The following is a 21,702-nucleotide window of genomic DNA, read 5'->3' on the forward strand; positions in this document are numbered from 1 at the left end:
TATTGTCGGTATTAGATATGCGACAACATGATTCTCAACACTTTCTACAATGAGATTCAGCTCGTATTTTATTTCGTTGTATATACACGCAAGGACTTTAAAACAAGATATTCAGAACATCTCAGAGGTCTAAAAACCGAAAGCTCTCATAGTAAATCTGCTGGCTACCTAATAGCCCTCAACCACCACCCAATTAAAATAGAAACAGATTAAAAAATACCATAATCCAGCCACAGCCTACACCAACAACAACAATAGAAGAAAACTTCCACATACAGAAACCAGTAGCAGAAGGAAAAAAAGATAATAAATGTATACAGTACACTGTGCAAAGGCACAATTTATAGTAAAGGCGACACAAATATCTGAAAAGCGGGTACACACAATCTGAGAAAGAGAGAGAGAGAGAGAGTGTGTAAACAAAATTCAAATTTGGCGTCAAACTCACTTGAGAATACGCAACAGTGACTGGGCACACAATGATCTTTGCAGTGTTCTGGCAAGTTGAAAAGTGTTATTTACAAATGAAATTTTGCGAAATGTGTGTAATATTAGTTTTTGGTTCTTAATAATTCACGAGAACACAAATGACATAGGATTTGCCGAAGCAAAACCTAATGAGAAAAAAAATCATGATACAACGAAATTGACTTTAGATACATTACTGGCCATTAAAATTGCTACAAAAAGAAGAAATGGAGATGATAAACGGGTATTCATTGGGCAGATATATTATACTAGATCTGACAAGTGACTACATTTTCAAGCGATTTGGGTGCATAGATCTTCAGAAAACAGTACCCAGAACAACCACCTCTGGCCGTACGCCTGGGCATTGAGTTAAACAGAGCTTGGATGGCGTGTACAGGTACAGCTGCCCATGCAGCTTCAACACGACACCACAGTTCATCAAGAGTAGTGACTGGCGTATTGTGACGAGCCAGTTGCTCGGCCACCATTGACCAGACGTTTTCAATTGCTCAGAGATCTGGAGAATATGCTGGCCAGGGCAGCTGAAATGTAGGGTTTCGCAGGGATCGAATGTAGGGTAGAGCCAAGGCTCGTAACACATCTGAAATGTAATGTCCTCTGTTCAAAGTGCCGTCAATGCGAACAAGAGGTGACCGAGACGTGTAACCAATGGCACCCCATACCATCACGCCAGGTGATACACCAGTATGGCGATGACCTTCTTGCGGTCAACTGAAATGGCGCTGTGGTAAGACCCTGGCCTCGAGTTCGGGAAGACAGCGGTTCAAATTCCGGCTCTGCCACACAGATTCGTGTATTTCCCAGATTTCTAATTCTCGCAGTGCAAATGTTGGAATCTTTCCTTTGGAAACGGTATGGTAGATTTCCTTACCCAAGCTGCTCATTTACGCTGTTTTATGTCCACCGCCTCTTTAATAACCGAATCTCAGAATGTTGAAGCCTATGACTGAACTTTTGTTGCATCAAACAGTATTTTGTGTCGTCGAAACTTGAGCTTTCATCCAGGGAAAAAACAAACGCGACAATAAGTGCGAGAATATATTATACAAAGAAATGTTATGAAAAAGAGTATCTCAAGGTGTTAAAGCTAATAATCGTGTATGAATAGTGAGAATCGATAATTGTCAAATGCGATGTTCTAATTGAATTTTACGATGAGGAAACCGGAACGAAAGTAGCCAGAATGAAAATGATAGGCTTTTGTGACAGTAGTGACGAGTCGAGTGCGGATTGTAACTTTAAAAAATTGTGTTTAAAAAGCTTTGTCATAACCATAGCTTTATCTTTTAAACTGTCTTTACTGCCCTTGTAAGCCGAGCATGTTCATGTCCCCTCTACGAACGTAACTGTTCCATATTATAAGTTCGACACATGCGCGGCTATTGATGTCAAGTGACCAAGCTGGACGTTAGGTGACTGACGTGTTGCTTTCGTAACAAGATACTGGACGTATCTTTTTCGCTTTATCTTGTATTTTCTAATACTATTTTGTATTTATTAGAGACAACCAAAAAGTTTCCGTTTGAGGATAAGGTTTCAGCGTATACGCAACGTGCACAACTCCGATAGGGTGCTCAAGCACCGGGAGAATGAATGCGTATGGGGCAGCACGTCTGTTGAGGACCATTGTTATGAAATGCTGCTTCTTCATGGGTAACGCCACGTCCCCTCACCGAAAATGTAGTAAAGCCCGTCTCACACGGAGGAAGATTCGCTGTAAGTTTCTTTGCTGGCTCGCGCGACGGCTACCTTGCGGGCTGCGTCGTCTGCTAGCGGGCTACCTTGTAAGATTTACAGGATTGGTCCGGTGCTATTTTTCTTGAAAGGTTCCCTGCGTGCTACCTGCGTTGGCCAATCATGAGACGTTTCGTTTGTGACGTCAGACGCGGAAAGCTTGGACGGGAAGCCTCTGTTGATAGTCGCTTTTCTGCTGTCGTGAGGTGCGGCAGGAAGTTCTTATAATTATTAAATAATGGCACCTCAGTGCTCCAAGGAAGCGATTGAAGCATTGACATGTACTTATAGAGAAGAACAGTGTCTGTACGTCGTGAAAAGCGCTAACTATTATAATAAACACCTGCGTGCACAAGCACTCGAAAGAGAGGCAAGTGCCGTGTGTCTTGTTCGACCATATACGACGAGCAAGGAGTGCTATAGCAAAATGCACAATTTACGTACTCAATTTAAAGTGGAATACGCCAAAGTAAAATCATCGAAAAGCAGTGACACTGGGAAGAACGACGTAAGTACAAAACTATGAATTTTGTGTTGAATGTAGAAACCTACTACTTGCAAAAATCGAACACATTTAAGACTATTTCGTAGAAATCTTACGCTGGATATTCACCCGAGAGGCGAAATCATACAAATCAGTTCAAATACCAATACATCCATGCGTATAAAATTTGCAAAGGATGTCGATCTTCTATCCAATAAAATAAAGTCGTATATAACAGGCATTATTGGTATATTCATAAAGTCAAACAGTAATGAAATGGCCATACTTTTCAAACAAAAGTAGGTGTTGTGCGAACTAACCACAGCTCTTAATGAAGCATGAAGAGCACACCTTTTCCAGGGTTTCTACTCTTAATCCAGTTTTTTGTCCATTCTTTCTTTCTTCTTCTCTCATTTGCACCAAAACAGTTAATAAGACCAGTTTGCTCTGAACATCTGTACCTGAAGCAGCCATCTTCGTTCGATACAACATGCAGCCGATCACAACACAACTAGCTGCCGATCTTGCACCGTGGAAGAGCTTCGGCATGGAAGATAGCCGGCTCCTTTCCCTGCAAGCCGGCAGGCATGCACGCCATCTCGCAAACTTGCGGCGAACCTTGCTCCGTGTGAGACGGGCTTAACGCAGAAGTATGCCATTTCAAATGAGTGACACTCGAGCACCCGCCCTATAATGCTAATCTCTCCCCATGCTATTACCACGTCTTCGATCTCTTAAAAAAGTCCTTGTCGGGCGAGGATGTGCAGCAGGCAGTTACAGACTTCTTCACGCATTAGGACACGGTGTTTTACCAAATGGGCATCTTCAAAGAGTACTTAAATCTGGTGCGTCATTGAAATGATGGCCTCAATGCTCACGGTGATTTAACCGGAGTGGTAGACTGATTCTGGACTGTACGGCCTTCGAGAGGAAACTTTTTGATCGGCGCTTATGATAGTAATTTTTCCTTTTCAGTTTCAGTTCTGATGGCTCATAAGAGTCGAAACCGGTAAACTATTGCAAGCTCATACTTTGCTACCAAGACCGTTGTCAATAAAAAAAAATAATTTACATACAACTAGTTTGCAATTAATTTTATGCGCTGGTTATGTGCCCATTCGAACACAGAATGGCAGTATTGGTATCTCCAGATTTGGACATTGAGTAAAGCTGGTCATCTTCACACTAACGTTGAAAGGACGGTGGTATCGCCGAGATGTGCCATGCATTGAAGAATCGTAAAAGGTCTCATAATTATATTTTTCCAAAGCCTGCGACTGATGCACGCGACAGTCATGAGAGAACTCATTTCCAGGACAACTGTTCATTCACACAGACAACTCTCGATTGTCTGTTTCTCAAGTAGCATTCAAATCACATCAGCACAGGAATTAAAATATTAAACAGTCACTTTTTGTAAGTAGGATGCCAATGCGGACAATTGCAAATGCTTCAGGATATTTAGTACTGTCAATGTCACAGCTGCACCATTGTTTTACAACATATTTCTGGACCTTAGGGTTCATTTAATCGCGTTTGCAATAACAAGGCAGAGTGGTTGATATTTATTTGTCATGTATTTTATATTTGTTCAAGTATTCAGTTATTTGTGGAAAACTGCTGACTAACCGTTCATCGTACGGTGATAAAAGGTTTTCGTTCTTAGGGAAACAACAAACGTTTCATTTCCTTTCAGTGGAGAGGTTTACGGTCGAAATTCCTAGAGCGTACTCTCGCAGAAGAATCTGACGGTATATTACTTCTTCCCGCAGAGGTCGCCTGCAATGACAACGATGAGAAAACCAGAGATACTAGAGCTCATACGGAGATTTATCGATAGCTTTCCTACGCATCTTTCTTGAATGCAACTAGGAACGGAGGAAGAGTAGTGGCACCAGAAGTACTCTTCGCCACACACCGTAAGGTGGCTTGCTGAGTATAGATGTAGATTAATACCATTCACAAGAGAAGATTAGAAACTATTATTAATTCTGGTGGCTTGCTTTCTGTAACCTTCCTGAACACTGTCATGCTGAGACGAATAATAATTTCTTCACGTTATGTGTACTGCAACATGTTTTAAATGGAAAAGGTTGTGTTTCTCACTCACAGGTGTCACTGCAACATTTGTGAACTTTGCATCTACATTAAAAATACAAGGGTCACTCCAAAAGAAATGCTCAGTGTTTCTACTTAAAAAAGCATCCAATTTATGTTACATAACTGTGACATATTTACAGTATGTTGATATATTTTTTGAAAGGAAACCGTCATTTTTCCACATAATTAACCGTCCCTTTCAACTGCCTTATGTCACAGTGGATCTAAGGCTATACACGCTAGAAGTCGAGAGCCACGTTTGAACCGGTGTTTAGCACCCTTCACAACCGGGTCACAATTTGAAATTTTGTTGTGTGAAGGGATACCTTCAGTTTAAAGAAAGGATGGTAATCACATGACCACGGATAAGATCTGTAGGGTGAGAGTATCAGAGTTGTCTGCGAAGTTTTGTGGTCTCTGTGATGGTTTTCTCACTCACAGTCCGCAGCTCGTGGTCGCGCGGTAGCGTTCTCGCTTCCCGTTCTCGAGTTCGATTCCCGGAGGGGTCAGGGATTTTCTCTGCCTCGTGATGACTGGGTGTTGTGTGATGTCCTTAGGTTAGTTAGGCTTAAGTAGTTCTAAGTTCTAGGTGACTGATGGCCATAGATGTTAAGTCCCATAGTGCCCAGAGCCATTTGAACCATTTTTTTGCTCACTCACATGTGGCCGAGCGCTATCACGTAACACCAAAAAACGTCTTGTTTTTGCCGATGTTGTCGAGAGCGACACATTCTGGCAAGAAGTTTTTTAAGGGGTCCACATATGTGGCGGAATTGGTGGCATGATATACACAAATAACATCCTTCCGAATAAAAACACAGTAGCCAACACTTTCCTTGGTGAATGTGTAGTTTTAAAATTCTCCTTCTTGAGTGAGTCTTTATGATGCCATTCATTCCGCTGCCATTTCGTTTCCGGTTCAAAGTGATGCAAATGGGTTTCAGTTCTCGCCACAATTTTTGTAAGGAAGTCATCTCCAGAAGTCTCATACTGTTCCCAAAGCACGCCGCACACTGTCTTCCGTGTTTCTTTGTGGGCGTCCGTTAGCAGTCTCGGAATGTACCCGGCACAAACCTTTATCAACTTCAGCTGTCTCAATATTCTGCAAACACTCGCTTCTCCTCTCGATGAACGTCTTTATTCCCAAAAACGTTTCTCAGTCTCTTGTGAATGTTTGTCACTTCTTTGTTCTCACAACTCAGGAAGTCTATAACAGCACGTTTCTACATGACGAACATAAAGTGCAGCATCCATCTTGACAGAATGTTACGATAGCGTGACTTGCGAAAAGAGATTGAGTTAATTTTGAAGCAAATCGAAAATTTTTTTATGTGATGGCAGTGTCAAGAGATCGTGCTTGCTGATAGATGGAAGAGTCCAAGGTCGTATAGGTCCGAGTGTCTCACGTTCGATAGTGGCAAGAACTTACAGAGTGCGCTTCGATTCAAGGAGAACCGCTGCCGTGTCTGACAACCTCCCGAGGATCGCCGTCGACTACTGCGGACAGATTGGTCATACTGCAACAAATCACTCAACAATTCAAGGCTCCACAGTAACTGGCGAGCAACCGTGCTGCACTGAAACGTTCCTTTCGTCCGCTCTCCAAACCCCCTGGCGTCACACTAAATAACTCGCGGTGGATCTCAGAAAACACAGACTCTGATATGGGTGGCGCGCGAGAAAATTTACGCGATGTGTTGTCCGCAGATGAAGTCGCAAACGTTTTCCGGCCGAACGATGTTCTGCACTGTAACACACTAATGTCGTCAGCCTTGCTCTGATAGGCGGAACGGGATTAAAATCCTCGCCACGCCAGAGTCTATTAAAAACCATGTAGCTCTCCAACCACTCTCAGAAGGATTCCGAGATCCGACCGCTGAATTGGAATATGTTAACCGCTGATAGTACGTACATCCCTCCAACCGTCTCCTATCTATTTCTGCCGATGATTTCCAGAACAAAACAGGAATACAGTTCAACATCGAAAATGGAAATCACATAAAAGCGTAACTCACAAAATTTGCACGGAAACAAACAAATAAATCTTTTCGTATCAGTTAACCCTAGCCAAGTCCGTCACTTTTATCCATTACAAGTTCTAATTAGGAAGGTGCCCAAGCAAAATTTTAAGCGCACACACGAAAATACACTATCGAATGCCCTGTAGACTTTCCGTGCAGGAAAAGTAGCCGCGTTAATCACGATTGATCAAGCTCCTGAAATGCGAAATGACAACCGTTTTAAAACACAAACTCCGTCTCAGAGGGCCTACCATTCGGCCGACTACTCGATTTTACAAACTCCAAACCGCTCCATGAAATTATTTAACATTCCTGGCTATCAGCCTGTCGGAATCAGTAGCCGCATGCAGGGAATTTCATTGACCATTTCCCTCTGGCGCTAATAAGCACTGAAGAATGCTTTTCCCCGCCAGCGATTTTCAATAGCTTATATTCTCGTACATTGGGAGGCACCCGACGTACTGAGACAATCACCTCTTCATAGCCTACGCTCTCCTCGACAACGCATTTAGGAGGTTTAGGGAAAGACCAACTCATCAAATACAGATAGTAGGCAATAGTCACAGGTGAGCCCAAAGGCTCTGTTACGATACCTTTCACAACCACTTGCTCGATATGGGGTTCAGAAGCCACCACGTCATATTTATATGTTGATCAACTCACGCTACAAAGCACGCAGTTAAGCTTGGACATACACTCCTGGAAATGGAAAAAAGAACACATTGACACCGGTGTGTCAGACCCACCATACTTGCTCCGGACACTGCGAGAGGGCTGTACAAGCAATGATCACACGCACGGCACAGCGGACACACCAGGAACCGCGGTGTTGGCCGTCGAATGGCGCTAGCTGCGCAGCATTTGTGCACCGCCGCCGTCAGTGTCAGCCAGTTTGCCGTGGCATACGGAGCTCCATCGCAGTCTTTAACACTGGTAGCATGCTGCGACGGCGTGGACGTGAACCGTATGTGCAGTTGACGGACTTTGAGCGAGGGCGTATAGTGGGCATGCGGGAGGCCGGGTGGACGTACCGCCGAATTGCTCAACACGTGGGGCGTGAGGTCTCCACAGTACATCGATGTTGTCGCCAGTGGTCGGCGGAAGGTGCACGTGCCCGTCGACCTGGGACCGGACCGCAGCGACGCACGGATGCACGCCAAGACCGTAGGATCCTACGCAGTGCCGTAGGGGACCGCACCGCCACTTCCCAGCAAATTAGGAACACGGTTGCTCCTGTGTTATCGGCGAGGACCATTCGCAACCGTCTCCATGAAGCTGGGCTACGGTCCCGCATACCGTTAGGCCGTCTTCCGCTCACGCCCCAACATCGTGCAGCCCGCCTCCAGTGGTGTCGCGACAGGCGTGAATGGAGGGACGAATGCAGACGTGTCGTCTTCAGCGATGAGAGTCGCTTCTGCCTTGGTGCCAATGATGGTCGTATGCGTGTTTGGCGCCGTGCAGGTGAGCGCCACAATCAGGACTGCATACGACCGAGGCACACAGGGCCAACACCCGGCATCATGGTGTGGGGAGCGATCTCCTACACCTCTGGTGATCGTGGAGGGGACACTGAATAGTGCACAGTACATCCAAACCGTCATCGAACCCATCGTCCTACCATTCCTAGACCAGCAAGGGAACTTGCTGTTCCAACAGGACAATGCACGTCCGCATGTATCCCGTGCCAACCAACGTGCTCTAGAAGGTGTAAGTCAACTACCCTGGCCAGCAAGATCTCCGGATCTGTACCCATTGAGCATGTTTGGGACTGGATGAAGCGTCGTCTCACGCGGTCTGCACGTCCAGCACGAACGCTGGTCCAACTGAGGCGCCAGGTGGAAATGACATGGCAAGCCGTTCTACAGGACTACATCCAGTATCTCTACGATCGTCTCCATGGGAGAATAGCAGCCTGCATTGCTGCGAAAGGTGGATATACACTGTACTAGTGCCGACATTGTGCATGCTCTGTTGCCTGTGTCTATGTGCCTGTGGTTCTGTCAGTGTGATCATGTGATGTATCTGACCCCAGGAATGTGTCAATAAAATTTCCCCTTCCTGGGACAATGAATTCACGGTGTTCCTATTTCAATTTCCAGGAGTGTATGAACACTGGCATTGGACGCTCGAGCCACCACGTCACCAACCACATGAGACCATGCTGCCGAACCTTCAGCATGTCAGTGCTCCGTGTTCCGACTGGGATACGATCTCCCAGGCCGACACAAAGCTGATCTGATATTACGTACACTCGTGTTTTGCTCATTAGACGATACTACGGAACTACGTCGAACGCCTTCCTTAAGTCACGGAATAAAGCATCAACCTGGACGGTGGTATCTACTTCTTTCTGGTTCTCTTGGACGAACAGAACGAGCTGGTTTTCGAACGATCGATGATTGCGGATTCCTAGAGAGAAGACCTTCACCCTTCAGAAAGATCATAAGAATAAAATACGTTCGAAAATTATACAACAGACTAACGTCGATGGTAAAGCTATAGTTATGTGCGTCTATTCGACGACTCTTCTTCAAAACTGGAATGAGTGCATTTTTCAATCACTACGAACGCTTCGCTCCTCCATCGACCTTAGGGGACAGCTGATGCAGGGTGTCTCACTCGAAAGAGGCCCCACAAACATGTGTAGCAATTCCGCAGAAACTGCGCTGCGTAATTTTTGACATTTGACGTCGCAACAACGTTTCACTCAAGAGTGTGTTTCCGCGCGTTGCTGTGGCTGGAGCTCAGTGTTCAGTGTTTAGTGACAATGTATCATTATTCTATCCAAGAGCGCGTGTTACTTGTGAAACAATATTGGATTACTGGTTCTTTTAATCCATGCCTGCGAAGGTTTGTTGGACTGTTTGGTGACCAATATATACCGTCTAATTGCTTTGTACAAAAGTTAGTGGACAAGATGGGGAGCTGTGAAACGGTGTTGGATCTTCACGGCGGAGACGGCCGCCATTATCGGAAGAAAAGGTGACTGACGTGAAACAGCCACTCTCCTGAAAAGTCTGTTCGACGTTTATATCAAGAATGTGGAATGTCATGGAGCTCATATCATAGAGCTTCGAAGAAAGCCAGCATTTATCCATAGAGGAACTGAATGTCAATGACAAAGGCAAACGCATTACATTTTGCCGTTCGTTTCAGCAATTTCTTGCTCAGAGGCCAGGAATATTGTAGTACACACAGTTCAGGAGCGAGGCGTGGTTCCCCCTCTCTGGCTATGTGAACTCTCAGACTACACGTTTGTGGTGTAATGAAAATCCCAATGCACTAGTAAAGGATCCTCTACCTCAGTGCAGTATCACAGCGTCGCATCATCGGAACAGTTTTTTCGAGGCTACTGTGACAAGTGCAATTTACATCGAAATGTTTCGGGAATTTGTGAACCAGTTGGACGATGAAGAACTTACCCTCGGCGGCTACCAACAGGATGGTGTCACATGCCACACATCTCAAGTGACCATAGCTAAGTTCGAATCATTTTTCCCCGGCAGAGTGACTTAGAAAGGACTGTGACACCCAAGGTCGCCTGATTTAACACCATCTGATTTTTTCCTCTGGGGTGGCAAAAGGCCAGGTCTATAGTAACAAACCACACAACTTGGAAGATTTACGAGAGAACGTCATCCTTAAATTCCAGGCAGTGGCACGCCGAGGTTCTGGCAGCAACATTCGAAAACCTGCAGCATTGTGTTCAAATGTGTTCACAAGTCAAGGGTGGTCACTTCTAGCACCTTTTGTGATTCACCTTTATTTCGCCATGAACAAGGTATGACATATTCATTTCATTTTCCGATTTTTGTGCAAAGCCTTTAAGGGTAATTTTAGCAAATGTTTGGCTGTGGGGCTTCTTTCGAGTGAGACAACCCGTAGAAGAGCAGGAAGTTCTTTCACATATTCCATGTGGAAATTGTTTGTACATTAATTCAAGGCCTCCCCGATAGTAATGGATTTCCTCCGGGACAGAGTTTTATTAAATAACACTTAATTTAAAAAAAAAACTAATTCCTACATTTCATGTCTTCTGTATCAGTTTCTTACATGGCTTCTAGATGGGACATACGAAACTAACACTACTCTGGTACTACGTGCATCCACTTTACGGAATAGCTCAGTAAACACAAGCTTGTGATGTAACCACTGTTCGACGGCGAAGTATCAAAACCTCTTAAACGCCTAACACAAATTTCATGTTAGAAGTGCCGACTGCATGGACTAATTTTTCATCTGGAAAAGACTGCACATTTACATTCAAAAAGTAGCATGTACTTTGAACAAAGCTGTAATATGTGATGTTCACTTTGTCCTTTGCAGATGGGACGCCAATGGCGCACCTTGCTGCAGAGAAGGAAGCCGCCAAGGAGGATCAAAAGGTATGACTGAAATGTTTCTTAAATATTCGTATTTATGTGACTGTGAGTACAAGCTACGACAGTTGTGGTTACGAGATAAGGCTTTTCTTAGGATTTAGACACCCAGTGATATTCCGTAGTGCTTCGGTTCTCTAGCGTTTGATCAGGTTCAGATTCAGCTTAATGTTGAGTATGTGTCAGTACTGTGCAGTCAGAATACTTAAAAATCTGTACGCTCACTCTAGGATTTTACTTGGTAAAAGGAGGTATACTACACAGCTGTGTATTCGTATACGCACGATATCAGATCTAACTGGCAAGAAATAAACAATGTGAACAGCAGCAAACTAGGTTTTTACATACTAATGTAACAAAGTATTATAGAACAGTTTCAAGTCTAATGTTGAAATCTTACGCAACATCAGACACAGAAGTTGAGTACTCTGTCCCCGTTTTTATTTTTTATTTATTTATTTATTTAATATATATATACCTTTTTTGCTGTGACTGCATATCTTTCTGTCACCTCCTAAGCGTCGCTGCTCGTTTCAAGCAGTATCTCAGGCATTATTCTCACCGTTGTATAATATTAACTTAAAATCTAACCTCTTGGCAGTCCTTACGACAATGAATAATTTTCCACTACTTGATTTAGTTTTCAGCAGTTAACAATCGTTTTAGAACAAGAGGGAAAATCTATTAACTGTAAACCAAAATTCAGCAAATACCGTATTCATTGCTTTGTTTGGTCCATCATCCGCATTGGATAAAAAAGCAACTAATTTAATAGAAATAAAAAGAACCGAGCTGCCAAATGACGTAAGAAACCTACATCATTACCGCATCCTATAGCCGCCATAACCCCAAACTAATAAAAATAGAGAAGAGATGTATTTGTCAGCGCTGCTGTACTCATTTCCGTTTTATATTAGTGATTCTGGGTCATTCATCAATTGTGTTACTAATATTAGAACATCAGTAATATTTCCTGTCTTGCATTTTTACGAATGGTAGCTAGATGTGTTGTGGCTTATTCTTTAATGAAACATGTAAAGAGCAGCAGTCGGGCGTCCGAGACGGCTCAGACTATAGCGTATGTAGGGGTGACGCATTTGCTCTGTGAGAACCTTTTTTAATTACGGAATTAAATACTATTGGAGCTGCATATAGTCTCTAAAACAAAATACGACACACCATGAATGAATTAACCGAAGGGGACGAAAATCGGCAGATTTGATGTACGGAGTGATCAAAAAGTCAGTATAAATTTGAAAACTGAATAAATCACGGAATAATGTAGATAGAGAAGTAGAAATTGACACACATGCTTGGAATGACATGGAAAAACACATACAAAAGTTCGAAAAACGTCCTACAGATGGCGCTTCATCTGATCAGAATAGCAATAACTAGCATAACAAAGTAAGACAAAGCAAAGATGATGTTCTTTACAGGAAATGCTCAATATGTCCACCATCATTCCTCAACAATAGCTGTAGTCGAGGAATAATGTTGTGAACAGCACTGTAAATCATGTCCGGAGTTATGGTGAGGCATTGGCGTCGGATGTTGTCTTTCAGCATCCCTAGAGATGTCGGTCGACCACGATACACTTGCGACTTCAGGTAACACCAAACCCAATAATCGCACGGACTGAGGTCTGGGGACCTGGGAGGCCAAGCATGACGAAAGTGGCGGCTGAGCACACGATCATCACTAAACGACGCAAATCTGTCGCTTTTTTTTTTTTTTTTTGGTTCCAATAAAACCTCATGTCATTCCAAGCGTGTGGGTCAATTTTTACCTCTCTATGTACATTATTCGCGGTTTATTGAGTTTTCAAATTTATACTAACTTTTTGATCACTCGGTATTTGTACAGACAAACAACTGATTACAGTTTCAGAAAAATTGGATGTTTATCCAAAAGGAAGAGCTTCACAAACTGACCAAGCCAAGAACGCGTTGGTGTACCACTGGCCCTTATGCAGGCAGTTGTTCGGCTTGCCATTGATTGGTGGAGTAGTTGTATGTTCTCCTGGAGGATATAGTGCCCAATTTCGTCCACCTGGCACGTTAGAGCGTCAAAATCCCGTGATGGTTGGAAAGTATTGCCCTAAAAACTCCAAGCATCTTAACTGGGAAGAGATCTGGCGACCTTGCTGGTCAAGGTAGGGTTTGGCAGGTTCAAAGACACCTGCAAAACTTTTCGTCGTGTGCCGGCGGGCATTACCTTGCTGATATCCGAAAGCCAAGGATGGCCTTCCGTCAAGGGCAACAGAATTGGGAGTAGAATATCGTCGACTTACCGCTGTGCTGCAAGGATACTGCAGATGCCAACGAAAGGGCTCCTGCTACGAAATGAAAAAGCACCACATACCATCACTTCGAGTATAGGGCCGTATGCGGGAGACATTCAGGTTGTTACCACTGTGTGGCGTCTCCAGACACGTCTTCGCTGGTCTTCGGGGCACAGTTCAAAGCGGGACTCATCATTAAAGACAATTCTTCTCCAGTCAATAAGATTCCAAGCCGAAGACGTGGATCCCTTTGGTTGTCATCTGCGGCACTCTTAATGCACAGCGGTATGTCGTTGATATTCTGCGCCCCATTTTGTTGCCCTTCATGGCAAGCCATTCTGGCCACAAGGCCGCCGAGTCTCTTCCCAACTGACAACGTTTAGAGCATTATGGTCTGGACTCTCCAACCATTTCGGGAATTTGGCGATCTAGTGTGCCAAATGGACGGAATTTGGCACTGAGGACACTCAAAAACTTAGTGCAAAGCCAAATAACTGATTGCATTAATTTGCGACGCTATCTGTCTTAATTAAATCATCCAATTTCTCGAAATCAGTTGTTTATTTGTACTTGTAAATCACATCTACCTATTTCAGTCCCATTTGGATAATTCCTCCATGGTGTGCCTTTTTTCTTGTCTTAGAGTGTACCTGCAAATATTTTCACTCGTAAGAAAGAAAAAAGAGATTTTTATTTAAATACAGATTCATCATCCACATTTACGTACATACTCCGTAAGCCACCATACAGAGCACGGCGGGGGATATCTTGTACCCCTGCCAGTCATTCTCTTTCCCGTTCCATTCGAAAATGCAATGAGGTATGAACGACTGTCTATATGCCTCCGAACAATCTCTAATATCTCTTCCCTTTTCTTGGTGACCGTTACGCAAGACATATGTTGCTGACACTGGAATCGTTTTGACTCAGTCACAAATGCCGGTTCTCTAAATTTTCTCAACAGTGTTCCTCGAAAAGAACTACTTCTTCCCTGTAGGAATTTCAGTCTGGGTTCGTAAAACATCTCCGTAATACTCGTGTCTTGATCGAACCTACCAGCAACAAATCTAGCAGCTCGCCTCTGAAGGGCGTCGATGTCCTTCTTCAACTCGACATGGTGTCGATCCAAAGTACTTGTATAGTTCTCAGGAATGGGTCACACAAGTGTTCTATACGCAGTCTTCTGTGTAGATGAGCTTCAAACTCCTAGAATTCTCACAACAAACCGAAGCCGACCATTCGCCTCTCTATAAATGATCTTAACCGCTCGTGGTCATCTGCACTAGCTTTCATTTTTCTACATTTAGAGCAAGCTACAATTCATCTCACAAAACATTAATTCTGTATGCAACTTCCATGTAGCATTCCTTACGATACACAGGGCGAGGTGGTGTGATGGTTATCTCACCGGAATCGCATTCGCGAGAAAGACGGTCCAAATTTGCATACGGCCATCGAGATTTAGGCTTTCGATGCACTCCTAAAACGCCCCAGGCAAATACCAGGATGGTTCCATTGAAACGACCCGTCCGATTTCCTTCCCATCCCTGAAACATTCCGAGTTTGGGTTCCTTCTCTGATGAACTCGATATTCCCGTCTTCCGTCCTGCCTTCCTGACGATACTTTCCTTCGATAAACACTCGCCATCCAGGACAACGTAATAGAGATCTATTATTCAAAAATCTGCAAATGCAGACAAACGTTTGCGAAGTTTCTGTTATTTTGGGGCTGAGATTATTTAACTATATGCCTATTTCTATAATTCAGTCCCTCGTTCAAAGAATTATTCAGCTCCGACTGAGGCGTAACGTCCAGCAAAGGAGCCTAGAAGAAAAAGTATAAATATAGACACCGTCTTTTGTTTTTGACTTAAAGGTACCTTCTTTTGTAAAAATTCTAGCTCTTATACTTTCATTAAGAATTATGACAAGTTCAATAACGGATGAGAGGCGAAACAATGATTAGCATCCACTACTTCTATTCGAAAACAAAGATTTACAAAAAGCTTGTAAAATGGAACTTAAAAAAAGGGGAATGCCAATATGGGCATCCACAAAAGGTGCAAGAAATCTTTTGGAATATGTTTAATGAAATGGGTTAAAACAATACAAAATGGTAGACTAATCAAGAAAAAGAAACGTTCGTACAGGTATGCATGAAATCTGAAATTATGTACAGTAATCGCAAACGTAAGTAGCTCCTTCAGCGCCAGCACAATCTAGATGTGCCCATATTTGGCACATAACACATTTAATCCACACCTCTCCTCTCTTGTCTTGAGAGAACTTTTCATCACAATACATGCAACTTGTATCGCTTGAGTCTGGTGTACCCCCATCGTTCACATCATGGTGATTATCGCTGTCTACAAAGGTCTGGGGCTGCAGGAGCCTGAAGAATCCAATGATGAATCAGGTAATCCTGTGGAACAAATTTCCCTTTTTTTATTTTTTATTTTATTTTTTTAGAAGGCTTTTGGATTTTTCACCTCTGTCCTCAAGGCGGCCTCTAACCCCAGAGAAACTCAACTACCTCTTCTTGACAGCACTTTTGTCAAGCAGCTGTGTCAACTGATTTTTGTATCGCGTTCCAGTGACGTGGCAGGAGGTTGCTGCTTTTCGTCCCAGCTTTGTGGTTCTCCTCTTAATGTTGGGGACGGGAGATATGTCGAATGGTGAAACTACCTTTTTTGTCCCTGGAGAATTTGTTTTGAACCCATCCTGAAGGGTAGGCTCTACCAATTGAACTAGGGGAGCAGCCTCTCATTAGAGCTTGGGACAGGTTGGTTCAAGGGAAAATTATCATTGCCGGGATATAATTTCCCGAAGCACTCATGCATGTGATAACTGTGACTGTAGCCCCTCTTTCTACAGACGTTAAATTTGTAATTTGTTTTTTGCCCTTTCACACCTATCACTTTTGGAATTTTGCTTTGGGCGATGTACAGGCCTGTCTCGTCCATTTTATACACTCGGTCTGCTGGATATGAGTGTTTGTTGAAAGTGTCTGCCAATAAATCAAAGAAAACCCTCTCATTCTTTATATTAAAACCTAAGACTCTGGTATACGAAGCTCCACAAGGTTTGTGAACTGACAGCTGATTCTTTGGTCTCCCAAGAAAAAGGTCAGCCTAAGCTCGTCCTGCTTCTCCTCCTTTAAAAAGGGGTTGTCAAACTATTTCCCTGGCCAAGTAAAAACGCCATTCTTCTCAGATCCGCCAAAGTGCACCCAAGGAATTTTTGCTCCATCTCAAGGAGACAAGAAACTAGCTGTTTTTCGAGGTCTGTATTTAAAATCGGTTTCCTTCCAAGTTTTACCTCATGTTTAAGACATCTCTGCAAAGTGGTATGAGGCACTCCGAATGTTCTTGCAGTGCCGGCCGGAATGGCAGTGCGGTTCTGGGCGCTACAGTCTGGAACCGAGCGACCGCTACGGTCGCAGGTTCGAATCCTGCCTCGGGCATGGATGTGTGTGGTGTCCTTAGGTTAGTTATATTTAATTAGTTCTAAGTTCTAGGTGACTGATGACCTCAGAAGTTAAGTCGCATAGTGCTCAGAGCCATTTGAACCATTTTTTGTTCTTGCAGCACCTGTCACAGAAGCCACCTTTGCTTTTCCACTGATGCCTCTGGTTCTTACACTCATAGCGCTTCTCCATTCTCGGCATTCTGCAAGGACGAACAATAGCACTAGGGTCTATTATCGCAATTTGAAAATTCTATTTGTTTGTTTGTTGCTGTGTTGGTTGTATATATGAACTTTAAACAAAATTCGACTAATCATGTCTACATAAAATTATTTAAATGTTTTACATTGTTTAAGAGACGAGATGGGGTAATTATGGTCCCTCCTTAAATATGGGCCATATTTACACCAACCATTCAACCATTCTTAAGCAACATGGCCACTATCATGTCTAACCTAAAAGCGTGTGTAACGTAAAACGTGCTTCAAAAGGCAGCTTATCACTGAGAAATTGTTTCAAACTAATCAGAAGGATATAAAACGAAAAAGATTTCACATACCTGCCAAACGCTTGCAGTCTTGAACAAACACGAATTCACACAATAACTGACGCTGTAAGTACACTGCTTGAAACAGTGCTTCAACTGTTCACTACTAGCGTCTGTGAACAACAGGCGCCGTTTTCAGTCCTGGTCGCCAGACTGCAGCACTTCCCGTACCCTCTTCGTGAGGGGTGCCCATAATTACACTTGTTCCCATTTTTACACCTTTTCCTCTAATATTCAAATCCCCCCCCCCCCCCCCCCCCCCCAGTATGCGCAACTGATATTCAGTTGATACTGTCAATTTTTGACCCCGGCTGTGTATCTGACTGCAAATTGAAATAAGTTCATTCCTACATCAAATCTTAAGTTCATAGTCCTGATAGTGTATATAAATTCCAGAGAATAACCTTCCTACTCACTTCTCGTAACAATTGCTCACTTACAATAAAAATTGCACAGCACATTATTCACAAAATCAGTATTCACACTTCAATAATCTCAGTCAAATGACTTCAGTCTATTCATGATAACCACCAGATATTGTTAAAACACAACTTTGTCTATATTCCCATATACTCGTAAGGCGCCTCATATTTTTCTGTCTTCAGATATTCGACTCAAATTAACATTCAGTATAATAAATGATGTGGCCTGGCGCAACATAACAACATTATATCAGTCTACTAGAATAAAACGATTGACGGTCTCAATATTTTTCATCATTTTTTGAACCATGGCAATGGCATCCCAACGCTCCTTGGGGTCGATCCATTGGCGCCATGCTTTTACCGCACACGCTGGACACGCCAGGTACTTCTTTCCAGACTAGTGAGTGAGCGTGTACTACTTTTTTTATAACAGTTTTCAAAACAGTTAGTACATGGCTAATCCCCACTCGTAATTTGATTCTGCCACTCAGCGACATAATAATAATAATAATAATAATAATAATAATAATAATAATAATAATAATAATAATGAAATAAAACACGCACATATATGGCTGGTAAAGACGGCCTGTCGACATTTATGCCCTTTTGTCAGTTATTGGGCTACTAACAGTTTAAGGTGGATTTCTGACTATAATACAGCTTCACATTTTTCACTTTACCGAATAATTGTCAGAGGTGAAACACGCGATAAGTGATTGGAAAACTCCCAGAACCTGCCGAAGATTGAACCTCTGAGTATTTAACTTATAATCACTGAACGACACCCTATTTGCTTCATTTTATATTCAATACCTTTCATAACGTGACTCTTCACAACGGTAAATATATGTATTTTTAAACATCATCCATTATACACTCCTGGAAATGGAAAAAAGAACACATTGACACCGGTGTGTCAGACCCACCATACTTGCTCCGGACACTGCGAGAGGGCTGTACAAGCAATGATCACACGCACGGCACAGCGGACACACCAGGAACCGCGGTGTTGGCCGTCGAATGGCGCTAGCTGCGCAGCATTTGTGCACCGCCGCCGTCAGTGTCAGCCAGTTTGCCGTGGCATACGGAGCTCCATCGCAGTCTTTAACACAGGCAGCATGCCGCGACAGCGTGGACGTGAACCGTATGTGCAGTTGACGGACTTTGAGCGAGGGCGTATAGTGGGCATGCGGGAGGCCAGGTGGACGTACCGCCGAATTGCTCAACACGTGGGGCTTGAGGTCTCCACAGTACATCGATGTTGTCGCCAGTGGTCGGCGGAAGGTGCACGTGCCCATCGACCTGGGACTGGACCGCAGCGACGCACGGATGCACGCCAAGACCATAGGATACTGCGCAGTGCCGTAGGGGACCGCACCGCCACTTCCCAGCAAATTAGGGACACTGTTGCTCCTGGGGTATCGGCGAGGACCATTCGCAACCGTCTCCATGAAGCTGGGATACGGTCCCGCACACCGTTAGGCCGTCTTCCGCTCACGCCCCAACATCGTGCAGCCCGCCTCCAGTGGTGTCTCGACAGGCGTGAATGGAGGGACGAATGGAGACGTGTCGTCTTCAGCGATGAGAGTCGCTTCTGCCTTGGTGCCAATGATGGTCGTATGCGTGTTTGGCGCCGTGCAGGTGAGCGCCACAATCAGGACTACATACGACCGAGGCACACAGGGCCAACACCCGGCATCATGGTGTGGGGAGCGATCTCCTACACTGGCCGTACACCTCTGGTGATCGTCGAGGGGACACTGAATAGTGCACGGTACATCCAAACCGTCATCGAACCCATCGTTCTACCATTCCTAGACCGGATAGGGAACTTGCTGTTCCAACAGGACAATGCACGTCCGCATGTATCCCGTGCCACCCAACGTGCTCTAGAAGGTGTAAGTCAACTACCCTGGCCAGCAAGATCTCCGGATCTGTCCCCCATTGAGCATGTTAGGGACTGGATGAAGCGTCGTCTCACGCGGTCTGCACGTCCAGCACGAACGCTGGTCCAACTGAGGCGCCAGGTGGAAATGACATGGCAAGCCGTTCCACAGGACTACATCCAGCATCTCTATGATCGTCTCCATGGGAGAATAGCAGCCTGCATTGCTGCGAAAGGTGGATATACACTGTACTAGTGCCGACATTGTGCATCTCTGTGGCCTGTGTCGATGTGCCTGTGGTTCTGTCAGTGTGATCATGTGATGTATCTGACCCCAGGAATGTGTCAATAAAGTTTCCCCTTCCTGGGACAATGAATTCACGGTGTTCTTATTTCGATTTCCAGGAGTGTATTTTGTCATATTATTGAATGACGTTTGTATCAAGAAAATCTGTTTCGTACCTTCTCGTCAGATTAAAATTGTGTGCCGGAAAGGGGTCAAAACATCGAACCTTGTCTTTTGTGGGCAATACAATATCCGCAGAATTATCCAGGTACAGCTCACGAGCCGACCTCACAACTCTACTTTCACCCACTACCTGTATCTTTCATCTGGAGTAAATCTGTACGTTTGAGCATCTTTAAGAACTTTTTTTTATTTTTAGTAGTGACATCGCTGTCATGTAACTGTGCTTGTCAGAGAGTGAGAATGAGAGAAAAGAGAAGTGAGTGAGTCTGTCAATGTGAAGAATCGTGAATGAAAGTCGTGATTAACAAAAATAACATTTTTTATTTTCTTAATCCCTGTAAGAATGATAAGCGTATTATTACATTTTGCTTGCTATAAAATTTAATCAATTTATTATGAGAACTACTCGCGAAAAAGCTGAAACATGAGAAAAAATTAAAAAATATTGAATCCGAATACTGGTTTGATGCAGGACTCCACGCTAGTACCTCCTCTACTAATCTCTTCATATCTGCATAAATACTGTAAGCAAACTTCTGAGGTCGTCAGTCCCCTAGAACTTAGAACTACTTAAACCTAACTAACCTAAGGACATCACTCACACCCATGCCCGAGGCAGGATTCGAACCTGCGACCGTAGCGGTCGCGCGGTTCCAGGCTGTAGCGCCTAGAACCGCTCGGCCACCCCGGCCGGCGAACACGAGCAATTTTCGGAATGTCCATTAACCTCACAAATAGAAGAAAACGTGCAAAAAGCGGTGAAAATAGTTCGCTCAAACAGACGAATAACTATTCTACAGCTCATCGAAGAACTTAGTATCTTTTGCGGGTTCGAGCTAAGCACTTTAACCGATAATTTGCAAATGAAACGAGTGAGTGCCAGATCCGTTCCTAAACTTTTGAGTCATGAACAGAGAATTTGTCACTTAGTTTCCACAGAGCTGAAGGATCGTCTTGATTTACATCCGGAGTTCGTGTCCAATATTTTGAGATGTAACTTGCGTCTACGTCCCTGAGACCACATTTTCAGAGTTCCCATGGAAAACGAGTGAATCTCCTCGCCCTAAAAAGGAACGTCAGTCAGAATCGAATATCTAAGTCATGCTCCTTTTTTTCGCTTTGAGGATGTTGTGCTGTCTGAGTTCGTTCCAAGGAGAACAACTGTGAACGTTGAATTTTATAGAGTCGTACTGCAACGTTTGAGTAACTAAGTGCGAAGAAAGAGATCAAAAAATGGGCCATTGGCTTCTTCGTCATCACGACAACGCTCCGTGTTGTACCTCGCGGTTGATTGGCGAGTTTTTGGCCGGAAAAAGTGTTCCTGTCTGTCTACATTCGCCTTACTCAAAGATTTAGCACCGTGCGACTTCTGGCTCTTCCAAAAATTTAATACCATTCTTAAAGAAAAGCGTT

General features: G+C 43.9%; 1 protein-coding gene across 1 annotated transcript in view; it reads left to right on the plus strand.

The window, feature by feature from the left end:
* Positions 1-21,702, plus strand: part of LOC126266958 (uncharacterized) — a 444,592-nt gene that overhangs the window by 272,420 nt on the left and 150,470 nt on the right. Inside the window, exon 3 of the mRNA XM_049971678.1 lies at positions 11,158-11,216. Coding sequence (XP_049827635.1) covers positions 11,158-11,216 — 59 coding nt within the window. The remainder of the gene's footprint in view (positions 1-11,157; positions 11,217-21,702) is intronic.

The sequence above is a fragment of the Schistocerca gregaria genome, chromosome 4 (genome assembly GCF_023897955.1).
Source record: "Schistocerca gregaria isolate iqSchGreg1 chromosome 4, iqSchGreg1.2, whole genome shotgun sequence".
NCBI lineage: Eukaryota > Metazoa > Arthropoda > Insecta > Orthoptera > Acrididae > Schistocerca > Schistocerca gregaria.